The sequence below is a fragment of the Dromaius novaehollandiae genome, chromosome W (assembly GCF_036370855.1).
Source record: "Dromaius novaehollandiae isolate bDroNov1 chromosome W, bDroNov1.hap1, whole genome shotgun sequence".
NCBI lineage: Eukaryota > Metazoa > Chordata > Aves > Casuariiformes > Dromaiidae > Dromaius > Dromaius novaehollandiae.
Genome location: NC_088130.1, coordinates 68889689 through 68903257, shown reverse-complemented (window position 1 = coordinate 68903257; position 13569 = coordinate 68889689). Strand labels below are relative to the sequence as shown.

Below are 13569 nucleotides of genomic sequence, written 5' to 3'. Positions count from 1 at the left end.
GCACTAATGATCAACCTTTCAGGCTATCTGTTGGGCTGACAGGGAGCCCTGTTTCCCCCAAAGGTTTCTTTAGTCTCCCTTTCCGGCAATAAAGATTTTAATTTAGGTCTTTCTTCTTTACCCAGCCCTCGGTTTTCACAGAACTCGTAGGAATTGAATAGATTTGAGGTCTTCAGTCCTCTGTCAAATTTGGCTAAAGTTGGCAAATTGGTTCAAAAGCTAGAAGGGAAGAAGAGAATTGACAGAGGATTGAAGAGATTAACAGCTTAACATGACATAGTCATAAAGCAGTATTATAGCTACTGACACCCACAGTATTTCATCTGTCTCATGTTTGGACTCTTTAGCTTTTAAGGTCATTTGTCATATACTCTTACTGGTCATATATTGCTAGCTGAATCATAAAAGTCTTGTTCCTCCTGCAGGAGGAGGTTGGTTTTGAAAAGGTGCTCAAAGAGAAACAATTACATGACCAAACTTTTACATCTCAAATGAAGAAAACCCCCCCATAAATTCTTTACCTCAGTTGGTGATTCGTATTCAGATTCATGTCACTTTTCAGAATGTGCAGACATCTGGATTGGAATAGACTGAGATATCTTAACTCCGAGATAGCTGGACAGAGACAGATGAGGCAACTGCAAAATCTCTGCTATAAGAAGAGCTTTGGCTTATACAGAAGCTCTTCTGTAGTTTAAATTATGGAGACTCTAACTTCATCGAGATTTCAATATCAGTGTGAATGGAAGTCTCAGGTTCTCAGCAGCTTTCGCAAACAAGCTTTTTCTGTTGTTTTCTGAGGGTGAGGGAATTTGACTCTTAAAAATCTAGATGTATTCAGCAAGCAGGGGTTTCCAGCTCAAGTTTATTTAATTCTGCCTTGGAACAGATGGACTGAGACTGAATGAAACCATTGCTGGAAGGGAGTCAAGGACAGAAGATGGCATGACATTTTGAGCTGCAGAAGCCACAGATCTTACCTCTACTCTGAGCCTGTTGCCAGAGGTCTAACAGCAGTAGGACTTCCTGAAGTCTGCAGAGGAGTAGAAACCCAAAGGGGCAGAAACATTGAATTAGAGGAACTGGGACCTGAACAGAAGAGATTAGTGAATGAGCAAGTTCAGTAGGGTCACTTTGAGTCAAAAGTTGAGCCCCACTGTTGGGCATTTCTGCTACAAACTGCCAGGTTATAAAAGTTAGGAGAAATACGTGACCTGCATATATTTGTAACAAAAAACCCGACTCCCTGTGTCCTGGGGGAACAACCAGTTTGTCCTAACATTTTAGTTTGTTGTGATTCTGGGCAAAAGATGGGAGGGAGACCCTCTGCAGTGGCTGTCGGAGCATGCCGGTTTTTTGGTAGAGCACAAAGCTGGACACACTGCTCCAGATGCAGGCTCACAAGCACTGAAGAGCGAGCAAGGTTCACCCATCTTCTAGTCCACTTATCCATCCATATTTCACTAATTTTGCTACAAGGACACTACAGGAGACAACGTCAAAGGCCTTGCAAAGGCCTTAGCACTTTTCAAGGCCTGATCAACTCATGTGAATCCCTGCACTGCTAGCTGTATCTTACCCCTGGGGAGGTCAAGAATTAACGAGGAAGTCGGTGGCAGCAGCAGGTTACCATTCAGAGAGAGTTGACTTCTTCTGTTGAACTCACCCCACTGGATCACATGCTTCTCTCTATAGAGAAAAAGCACTTTCCACCTCAATTTTTAAATATTGCTACAGAGCGTGAGCTTTTATGAGTTTTAAAAGCCACTGAATTTAGTAGGTATAGCCAAAGAGCTCAATCTTACATGGGATGAGCTTTCTCCGTGCTGGCCTTGTCAGAGCCTGCGATGAAGATCTTGTCAAAGCTGAAGCTGGGAATTTACATTTTTTTGAACACATTATACAACCCACAGGATGAAATCACAGCGCTAGAACCGAGATAATTTCTCTTTCCATTCCAGCCTGTTACTTAAATACCAGTCCAACAGTGTGCTTTGCTATACACACTCAACAAAGCATGAGAGTAATCCCCCCCTCAACTTAAATGACTCTGCTGACCTGCTTGATGATAAGGTGCTTAAATGCTTTGCTGGAGAAAACCTGCAGGATGCAACTCAGCAAGAAAACGCACCTGCTGGCTTCATTCGCAGGTGGGAATGGTCACCACCTCGCAGGCTGGACCTACAGCTTCGGCTCACTGGTTGCTTATTTTTTCTCCCTGCAGAGGGAAAAGTTTGATGTCGTATCAGCAGCTGTGGTACCTCCTCACCTTGCAGGTCTTCTGCACACACGTAGTACAAATGGAAGCTTGTTGGTGGAGGGAGAACGTAAGTTCGAGGCTGGGCCCTCTCCCGGGGCAGTGTCATCGGTTTAAATCCCCGGGGGGGTTGGTTTGTGGGCTTAATCCAGGCAGTGCATTGGAAAGGACAGAAATCCCCTTGTACCAGCTGCCCTGCAGAGGGCAGTCCTCCCTCGCCTAACACAAGCAACATCTCCAAGAGCTGCGAAAATCAGAAGTCAGCGATTCATCAGACACGGTTTTAACCACGAAACACAATTCCTCCCACCTGTCCAGCGGGCGCAAGATGCTGCCGTCCAGAGCCACAGCCCTGCTTTGGGTCACGGTCTCGAAGGAGGATTTGGCTGCGATGTTGCAGTCCTGCACCCCTTCCCTTCGGCGTCCGGACACCCCTCAAGTCCAGCCAGTCCCCCAGCAAAGTCCAACGTCTTGTCTGCTCTTGCTGCCTAGAAACATCACTGTCATGAAAAAACTAAAGGTTAGTTTTGACCAATTCATGATATGGGCGATCCTGACTGTCCTGCCCGTATTTCAGCTGACATGTAGCAGGATGGGCTGTCACCCAGCTGCTGCTTACTAGAAGAAGAAGAAGCAAAAAAACCACAGTGCTGTCATCTGCGAAAGGCAACCTTGTGTGTCAGTGCTTAGGGTTAGACCCATGCAGAAGAAAACGATTGTAGCAAGATGGATTTTGGAGAGCTGGAGAACATTCCTCGCTGTGGCTCTCAGGTCAGATGCCTTGTCTCAGGCCAGGCTGCCTTTGGGCCAGTACTTTTGTTTTGGTGGGAATGAAGAGATGCTGGATGTGCTACTAGAACGCAAGCAGAAGGACACGTGCTAACACAGGCTCAGGGGAACCTGTTGTTTCTGTTTCACCAGTAGTGACTCTAGATCTGAGTGTTGAAAACTGCATGTAAGATGCAAACCCAATTCCGAGTTTTAGAAACAGCCCCCTCCATATAACCCAAAGCAAGTCCCACCCCTAAACAGCTCACATTTGACCTGAATTTTGCTATCCTAACACCCATTTCCCTCTTTATTTCCAGTGAAAATCCTTGACCACCAGATTTTTACATGCCGGTTAACAGCATCAGCTGTAGACGAAGCACTCCTGGCAGCACTCCCAAGCCACACGTCCCCATCTCCCCTTGGCCAGCGAGGTCCAGGCCTGTGCTCATCTGCTCCGGGCTCCTGTCACATCCCTGTTTCCCTGGACCAGGCCTCCAAAACCACGCGGCAGTCCGGGCGTCCACCCCAGCGCGGCACAAGCAGCTGGGCTGCTCCTCACCACGGAACAGGGAAATAAGGGTTGTCTAAAGGGGAACGAGCGCTGGGAGAAGGCTGCAAGCACCACGTACGAGCACAGCACGAGACAGCAAGCACGGGATGCCTTGCTGCTTGGCCGGGCTCGGTGAGGCCCCCCAAGACCCAGGGGAGCCGGGCTGCGCGTCGGGGTGCAGACGCATGCTCTGAGAGCAAGCAGCGAGGCCGTGGCGCGGCGGTCGCGGCCGGGAGACGCTGTGGGTGAGCGTGGGCAGGGGCACTGCTGCTCGCTGCTGGTCCCTTCCCGGTTCAGCCACTGATTTGCTGCTAATTTTGGACAGAGACGCTAATCCCGCTGCATCCTTTTGTAGGTAGAGACGAACGTGGCCATCTCCATCGCACTGCGGGTGCCAGCTGCGGGTGCTCTGAGTTAAGGGCGGACACACTCGGAGGTAAGGCCTTGCTTTGCTACGGTGACGGCCTCTCCAGGCTGCGATGAATAAACATCATATAACTTCTTCTCTGAAGAGGGAGGCTTTTCTTTTACCTCCCTTTCACAGCTGACACTTGCATGGCAACATGACAGCCCTGTCCCTCCCACCGGCCCTACAGCTAGTCGGACCTGGCTGAGCTTAAGCTGCTCCATTTATCAGACCTGGCTGAGCTTAAGCAGCTCCGTTGATCTTCGGCTCCCTCCTGACCGCGGCAACGCCGTGCTAGTGGGGCTAATGGAAACGCCCTGCGATTTGGAACCGGTTCCAGCAGCGGCCCGGGAAGCAGCCAGCCCGGCGCTGCCCGCCGCCTCCCAGGGCTGCGCAGCCCAACGCGCGTCAGCACGGCGGGGGGAGGCGGCGGGCACACGCGTTTTCGGCTCGGAAAACAATCTGGCAAACTTGACTCAGAAAAGCAATCAAAACCCGATCGCCACAATTCCCTCTCCTGGCAAGGAGCTCGCAGGGGCTACGTGGATTTTATGGTGCTGCAGAGGAGGTGCCCAAGCGGCCCTTGCCAAAGCGAGGACGGAGGCTCTGCAGGGGCTGAGGATTTTGCATTTTTACAAGCTGTTTTGTAGCTTTGAGTTTAGCCATGCTGTGAGGTTCCCGTTGCACCGCTACAGAGTGTTTTCATGAGACTCAGCACAGGCTGTTGAAATTAGTTTCATGAAGTGCCCGCCCAGTGCAGATCTGTATCAGACTAGGATAGCATTAGCAACTCTGCTCTAACCAAAAATAAAAAGTAAAATAAAATAAAAGCCCTGTTTCTTCCCTCTGCTATCCCTGATTGCAGAGCCAATCTCATGCACAGGTTGTTTGTATATGCCTCATCCTGGAGATTGGAGTAGCTCTGTTTAATTACCCAATTTTTGTCCCAGATATTTATACTGCAACCAGCGTGTATTCCTAAAACACCTGCTTATTTTCAGTGCACAGTTAACCCCAGCAGCCCCTTTCAGATCCTTCTGTTACAACTGATTCTGCTGCAGCACCAGACCCAGTGGAACAAGCCTCTGTGAGAAAAGGCTGTCTTTTTTAAGACAGATTTTCCTTTTTTTGACAAATAAAATCCTACTCTTTGAATTTAGCAAGGCGATTGGTATAAACTAACTCCAGCGGCTGCCAGATGGGTTCAAAACAACGCGCTGCTCATGGGCTCCGAGACTTGAGCTACGCTTTGAGATGGCTGCGCTCTCCAGGATGCTGCACGACTTCAGGTTCAAACTCGGCCTTTGAAAATACCAAACACCACACGGTATATTGGTCCTCCTCAGTTCCTCTTACAATCAACAGAAAGAAACTCATTTCGGACCTGAAATGACAGCATGTGACATTATACAAATGTTAGCTGGTGGCACGAAACTGTGCAAATATAGGTTCGTCTTGGGTTTAAAATGGACAGAAATGACCATTAGCCGTTCAGTCTCCGATAGCTCCATTTCTAACGTTTGTCAACACTATTTTGTGGTTTTACTCTGGGGTTCATAGGAAATACTTGCCTAGGAAATCCTTCCCAGGATGCCTGTAAAATTTTATTTAAAAATAAGAGGAAGTTGATTTTTTTTTCCCATGACTTTAATGGCAAAGCTCTGCAGATGTGTGTAATGCAGCTCCACGGTGTCATACCAGCTGCTGCGTCACGGCACAATTAAAAATAAACTGCGGTAAAAATAGTGGGATATTTGTGATGGGGGAAGGAACAGCCGTGGGGCCGGTACCCAAAGCCCTGCACGGCGCCAGAGGCACCGTTTCGCCCTGGAAAGCACCTTCGGAGCAGCCAAGTGCCAGCAGCCCCCTCGCTGCCATGGGACGGTCCCCCAGCGCAGTCACTGTCCCCAAACCCCGGCCAGGCCGCGGCTGTGCGGGATGTGCTCAATACCGGGACGGTTCTTTATAAAAATAAACAACGCTACGAAGCAGAGGAGATTCAAGCCTTAAATTTTATTGTTGCAGATGAGGAAAAAAAAAAATCTGGCTTGTGACCGGCTGAACGCGCCCAGGTAACACGGTGAAGCCACCGCTGTCACCCCCCTTCCCAGGCAGCCCCGCCAGTGTCTCGGAGCGGCGTGGCGCAAGCAGTGTGCGGACGGGGACAGCCGCCGTCCCCGGGGCAGCTGCGGCAGCTCTGCCTTCGCTTGCCACCAAGTTCACAACGTGTTTTTACGGCGGGCCCGCAAACTCCCGCGCCCCACCGAAACACAACTTTCAAAAGCAAACCTGGTGCTTCCATGGCCGTAGTAAATTGAGTCCCGTACGTTCGAGTGAACGTGACGACCCCCGCGAAATGGCTTCTTGTTTCAGAGGATGTGAAGATTTGCGTCCGCTGAGGAAAATACTGACATGGTTTGATCAATAGCGATTTCTCAGGTCAGTACATCTTGATGGTTAACGCAACAGCAGCAAATATTTGCTGAGTCTGTCAGCAGAGGGTTTGAAAAGTCAGCTCTGGCATCGCTGATCGCATCCTCCGCTCTCAGCCAACTCTGTCGTATCCCCACCGTCCTCCTCCGCTCGACCCCGCCAGCGCGGTGTCTCGCACCCCGCGAGGCGCTGGGCATTTGGGGCTCCTTCTCCAGCGCCGGCGGGAGCACGGGGAGCAGAGGACCGGCTTCTGCAGAGTCTGGGTTTCTCCCACCACGAGTAAAAGTGCTGAGCTTTAGTTGAGGTATATAAATAATCTGTAACGCACTGCAAATGAACCCTCTGTCTCTCCCCCGTTTCCTCTTTCCAGGCAGGGGTCTAGACCTCCGCGGGGGACGTGCGACCCCAGACAACCAGTGCCCCTCGCCCCGTGCTCCAGATGCCTTTCCCTCCCCTGCCCCGTCCCCATCCACGCAGCCCCCAACCCCGGACCCGGCCGCGCCGAGCACAGTCACCAGGGTTCACGCAGTAAGTGCTGCTGTGAGTCAGTCATCCAAGGCTCACGTGAGTTTTCTTCCCATCTCGCACTATTTAGCAGATTGCTTGTTAATTCCTACAGGAACAGCAGTTAAATAGGGACCTTTGAGTCACGAAGTACAGTAGTTTCTCTTTTACAAATGCAAGTCAGGCCACCGTGCTGCAGAGCACAGTGACACGCTGGCGAGGACAGTGAAGGTTTGCTTTTGTAACACTAACTATTTGCATGTTTCCGATTTAAAAAACTGACTAGTTCGATTAAATATAAGTATAGAACATTTCTTCCATATACAAACTCTTGTTAGCGGATTAATTATTAAGGTGCTCAGAAGTGTGGATGAAAACAGAAGTTACAGTAGCTCAGTCGTGTTTATATCTATTTACAGAGTTGCGCTGGTTCGCCTGCTGCCACCATCACCTTCCGAAGGAAGCGGAAAGCAAAGTGCCTGGGAGGAATGGGAATATTTGTTTTTTAATGTGTGATCGTGGCCAATTAGGAAATGCACACGTGTAAAAATCTAATGCCACAGGAACCAAGGAGACCTTCCTCCCTCGTGTGTAGGACCATCTGCACAAACGACCACCCAGCCAATTTAAGCGACTATTTGAATACGGCTGAAGTTTCCAATACAGTTTTGTTCAGACATTGGCCAAAGAGCACAGATTTCCAGTATGGAAAGGCATGACAACATTTAGTACACGCAGTGCTCTGTCTGATCAAAGTAATGCACAAACTGTAGCAATTTTTTTCTCACGGCTTCTCTGTGAGAAGGTAAATAGTAGTATTCTTTCTTTTTTCTTTTAGCAGTGGGGGGAAATGTCATGGAGAAGGGAAGTGACCTTGCTCAGGCTCTACAGCTAGTGCGTGACAGAGGCCGCATCGTGTCGTGAAACCCCCTGTTCCTCGCTCCCTGCCCTGGTCCAGCCCACACGCTGGAATTTGCTGGTCTGCTGGGCAGTTGCCTGAGACAGGATTCACAGTATTAGGTTGTTAAATACATGGTATTGGGCCTCAAAAGTACTAAGAGAAGTAGTACTCCTCTTCTGAAGTTACCCCTGTACAGCAGAAGGGAAAACTTATGTGCGAGGAACCAAATAAGGAGAATGCGCTTCACAAAAATTTTATCTTCCAATCAGAAAAAATTCCAAAGTGGCCCATATACGGTAGGTCAAATTCCTTCCCCATTAACATTCTCCAACAACTATTTTCTGTCTCATGGCCAAATTCTGCCTCTAGTTACATTCTCGCAAGCTCTCCCCGGGCTGAAGGCAGAACGTGGATACGCCTCGGCGTTGCTTCTCTCAGCGAGTGCCTCAAAGGAGTCCTACGGCTGGTGTGTCTGGAACCTGTCAAACCAGGAGGGTGTCTGACCATAATGAAAATGCTGATTAGTGTCCTCATCATTTTAAGATACTATACAAAAAGAAAGAAAAAGAAGTTGATTTGACTTCCGTTTGTAAACTTATCCTGTACTGTCATCTTTCTGTTGTACATTTAAGTTCCAAACCGGTCCCAGAGATTGCAAGGCAAGATTGTTAAGGCAGTATAAGAAACCCAGTATTTCATTCACACCTCTTGATGCCCTTAGATGTATTTCTAAGGCATCAAAAGGGGCATGTGGTTTGTGCTTGCCTTTTCAGAAAAAGGCATTCGGTATAGTGTAAAAAAGCTGATGCTCAATGACAGCCTGGCGCCACTCAGCACAGGGCATGGCCACGCTATCAAAGAGGAACGGAGGGAAGTGGTGTTGCCCACATGCAGGTGCTTCACCATCGGTCTTTCTGGTACACTTCTGTTTGTACGATCTCATTGGGGTGCTCAGCTATGCAGGCCCCGTTGATGTCATTGAGCTTGTTGTCTGGAAGATCCTCAGGTTTTGTGCAAAGTTTCAGTGCCCTGGAGATGAAGACGTCCAAGTCAAACTCAGGGTCTGTTTCACCACCTACCTCCTTGGATTCTTTGTGGAGATGGTGAGGAGAAGATGGCAGGCTCCGTTCTTGAATCTCCGGAAGAGGACTGGAACACTCAAGACCCACCTGAGTGCTCTTCACCCATTGAGCAATCTCCAGAAAGAGATTGGATGGTTCTTCTTCCAGAGATAGCTCAGCTGTGGGTGCTATGGTTGCTCTTTTCCAGTGGGATAAATCTAAAATCAGCTTGGGTTCTGAGTAATGATGGGGCTTATTGTCTCTCCACAGCAATTTGTCCAAGTAGGAAGGTGACCCCACTTTGTAATCACATGATTTCCCGCAATCAGCATCAAATACGCGGTCCATTGATGAGTGTGATAGCTCTAAGAACCTCTCTGAGCTGCTTTGTGAATATTTTCGTGGGTCAACTTGTGCTTCTTCAGCAATGGATTCAGACCCTGCCCGTGGGTCTCGCTGGACCTCATCCATGTCGTGGTATTTATCATGTCTCCATTCCAAATCAGAGGAGAGGCTGACTTGATACCTGGGAAAGACATGCTTCTATTAGACTCACAGCTGATGGCTTCATTATAAATATCAGCGACAAAACAAATATTCACACCACTACTGCAACTTTTGCCTTTTTCTTGCTAATGAGCCATTTACCTACAGATCTCAAAGTTCTTTAATACTCAATCAAAGCACAGCAAAACCTTGGGCAATATTACAGAACTTTTTCTTGTGTGTTAAAAAAGGCAGGGGTTGGCATAACTTATCAAGAGAACTTGCCCAAGATGCCTGGAGGGGACCAGTAATGGGAATGAAAGCCAGTGGACCAAACTGTCTGCCCCTTCATTTAGCTGGTTCTCACATTCCCTCCATCTAGGATTAAAACATGATTAGATAATCTTGATAATCAAATTGTAAGTTGATTATCATGAGTCGTCCTCAGCCCAGAAACAGCCACCAACGGTATGAGTGCTCCTCATCCACTGCAACAAAAGTAAGAAAAGATTAGCTTAAATCACCACTGAGAGTGGACATCACCAGTTTACTTTGATGTCACGGACTCAGAGCATCCCTGAAGTATCACCTAGCTAAGCAAAAACGTCTTAAATGACTCATAACTACCTCAGTTGCAACTACCTGCAACATTCATATTCTCAGACACAGTTTCCAAAGTGACCAGGAATTTTCCGGTTCCTAATTGAGCTGCCTTTAAAAGACATGTTATCCCAGGTTTTGGGGCTCTATTTTTCGGTAATGAAACGCTCTTGAGGTGTCCCACAACACACAGGCAAAACCACTTCCCATTTCTAAAACACTTGGTTTGTGTTGCAAAATTTACAGCCCTATATCAAACCTCTCCATCAGGGTGGGAGGACTAACAGTCCAGGTCACGGCTTATTGTGTCACGTCACGAAATACAGAAGCAAAGAGGTGAAAGCATGGCAAGGTGAGCCCAAGCAGTAAATTTGCTGCTTTGGTGACTGTAACTGGCAGGAATCAGGGAGGTGTAGGGACACACTGAAGACACGCTGAGAAAAGCTTCCTGGTTTCCTCTTTATTTAATTTACTTGGTTGTTCCCCCACCCTCCACGCTGGTAGTTGTTCACTCTGGCAGAGAGATTAATAATAGTGAATGTATGGGATTTCTTTAGATTATTTTTTGAACGTTGGTGAAATACAGTGGATTAACGAGGTCTGGAGATTTAATCGCTATACCGAGAAGAACAATGCTACAGGCTTCCTCAAATATTCATACTGCCGAGACAGAAGGAGCTCTATAGAAAAATGAACACAGTTAATTCTTAGCTACTCATTCTGTCCTAGCCTGCTCTGGTCCCTGGGAAGGCCCTAGTAATTAGGATAATAATCTAGGACATAAGACACTTCAGTTCAAGTCTTTGATCTGCTCTACACTTCCTGCATGACTTTCAGCAAACCATTTAAAATTCAATACAGGTATGGATTTTTTTTTCAAGAACCCCAGAACTGTGGCCTCTGGGGCTTATGCATCTTGAAAAGTGATAAATACTGAGCTTCAGATCAGGCCTGATCCCTGAATGGTACAAGAATTACAACATTATTCTATACTAGTATTATATGAACAGGAGATAGAAGGAGAACCATAGCGTCATTTAAACAGATGCAACTTGACTGAAGACAACACAGCCTGTTAATAAAACCAACAGCAGAGAACGACCCGGTAACTTAAGCATGCAGACCCCAAACGTAGTCCCCGTGGAAATCAATGACAAAATGTCCACCGACTTCAGCAAGGTGCCAGCTTGAGTTGGAATTGCAACATGGCATAAACAAGGAAAATCAGGGGTCCTTTGTGGGTTTAGAGCATGTATTACTGAAACAAATTACCCACAGGTCAGAGACTTGCCAGTCAACTTCTGCCTAAAAACTTCAAGTGAACATGCAGTTTCTAGACCAGCCCTGGATACTGTACCTGTCCCAGTTAGACATCTGGCTCTGGTTGGCTTCCATCAGTAAAATATCATCAATCTCATCCTCAATCCGGAACGGATGTTGAGACACTGGTTCATCCTCAGGGCAAGAATACGGACTCATATAAGGATGCTGCAGACCCATCTCAGCCGTTAATCGATCCATAGGGTTAAATGTCAGTATTTTCTCCAGAAAATCAATAGCTGTGAATCACAGAGAAACAAGCTCACTGATTCCTCAAAAGCAATACCAGCTTTCTTTTCAGGAACAGCTTGTGAATCCCCCATAACACATCTGCTTGGAGAAAGAAAGGAATTAAAGGTCAAGTCCTATGTGCATCTAACACAGGCACATTTGTTCTCGCTGCATACGCATCAGTCTTGCCCTGATGGGAGCTGTATGCTTGCACTGGAACGATCCTGCGGCCTACAGCTTTTAGTTCATTTAGTGAAACAGAAGAAATGACGTCGAGAGCACTGCACCTCCACAGGACAGAGGATACACATTATACCCAGCACTGTGATCCAGGGCCTGAATCACATCCCACCTTTTCAAATAAAGAAAAGGCTTCTCCATATATACTTTAGGGTGCCTTGACTTATGCCCTTGCAGCATTTTGGAAGGTGGTGCCTCCAAGTATGGATAAAATTAATGTGCATATTTGCAGAATTTGGGTGATGTTGGGATTTGATTCCAGACTTTCAGATCCATTCTACAAGCGTATTCCATTTCAGACAACTAATTTCACATTTGTGCGTGCAGCTGAAGTGGGATTAGATTTAAAGAGCAATTTTTAAAAGTCCTTGGCATGACCAACACTATGAAATTATTTTGCCCATTAATATTTAAAGAATTCTCACTGCCTAAAATTATTTTACAAAGATAGTGGGGAGTGAATTCTTTCTATGATGAGCAAAGAAATTAGATGCAATGAGAGTGACTAGAATTAAATGGAAGCATATAGGGTTTGTTGTGATTTTTTTGAAGATTTCTTTTGCTCAGGTTATGTGAAAAGATCAAATCCTGTCATCAAAGACATAATGCTGTTTCAGATGATTCTTGGTCTACGGAAGGGCCCCTTAAAGTTCACATAATACAACTAGGAATGTGCCTTTCTTCAGTTAGATCTTTTTCACTGCACCTTCAGAAATATCCCCAATAAAAATGAAATTGTATGGATTGGACTGTTTCTTTGTGCTAAAGAAGCTTTAGGGGCAAAAATCACCCAGCAAAAAAGACAGGCCACACCTATTGCTTCAATGCTTAAATATTAACCAATATCCAATTGTCTCCCACTGGATTATTTCATTGCTTGGATTAATTAAGTAGGAAGGAATCAATAGTTTCATAAGGTCACTAACTTCAGGCAAGAAGCATGGTGGAACAATATATTACGAGTTCAGGTCACATAGGCAGGAAAATTTCAATGAATTATGTAAGCATTGCAGGTGACCTTTCTTCCCGCAGTAATGGCAGGGAATAAATCCATTTAATACTTACTGGAGGCTGACGTAGTCTCTAGATAACCAAGGCTAATGAGTATCACAATTGCCAAGCACCTATAATGGACTCTTTTATAATTAAGAGTTACGCTAGTGAACGTAAGTAGGGCTCAGGCTTGACGTGTTGTGCACATCAAAGCAAATTCACCCCTGCGGATCCTGTGCGTTGAATGTCACTCGCGGGCGGCGTGTGCGTAGAGCAGGGAGGACACAACACGCGCGCCCTGGCAGCCATCCGCAGGCTGCCCAGACACACGCTTCCGAGCAGGGAGAGGGCAAATCCCAAATACAAGGACTGCGTACGTCAGTATTCGGAGGCGCAGGCCGCACCACGAGAACAGTTCTGATCCAGCGAGCCTCCAGGAGCACTGAGGTGGTAACCAAAGAAGCAGAAGTCCAGGTATGCCATCCTGGAAAGACCTGGAGAGAGGCCCTGGAAAGAGCTCTGAAGAGTTGGTGTGGTGCATTGGTACCTACTGCTCTACTTTGACTTCTAGGTATGAAGCCACCCTGAGATGTGTGACTACAAAGCTGCCAACGCTAAAGTTCAAGTCCAAGAGCCTGCAGTTTGCAGCCCCCCTGCAACGACACAGTTCATTTTTTTAGCTTTAGCCAAAGGAGGGAATTAACTGAAGTGGTGATCAATCATTTCAGGCCACAACAGCCTGAAGACAAGTGATTTCCCAGCTCCAGTCACACCAGAGTGCTTTGACAAAGGTTTTGCCTCTAGCAACCATCTCAC

At 47.1% G+C, this 13569-nt stretch overlaps 1 protein-coding gene across 1 annotated transcript in view; it reads right to left on the bottom strand.

The window, feature by feature from the left end:
• Positions 1–5977: 5977 nt before the first annotated feature.
• The window catches only part of LOC112994486 (mitogen-activated protein kinase 4), a 70946-nt gene continuing 63354 nt past the window's right edge, over positions 5978–13569 (bottom strand). Inside the window, exons 5-6 of the mRNA XM_064499825.1 lie at positions 11327–11528; positions 5978–9409 (exon numbers count right to left, since the gene is read on the bottom strand). Of these exons, the coding sequence (XP_064355895.1) occupies positions 8722–9409; positions 11327–11528 (890 nt within the window). The 3' untranslated portion in view covers positions 5978–8721. The remainder of the gene's footprint in view (positions 9410–11326; positions 11529–13569) is intronic.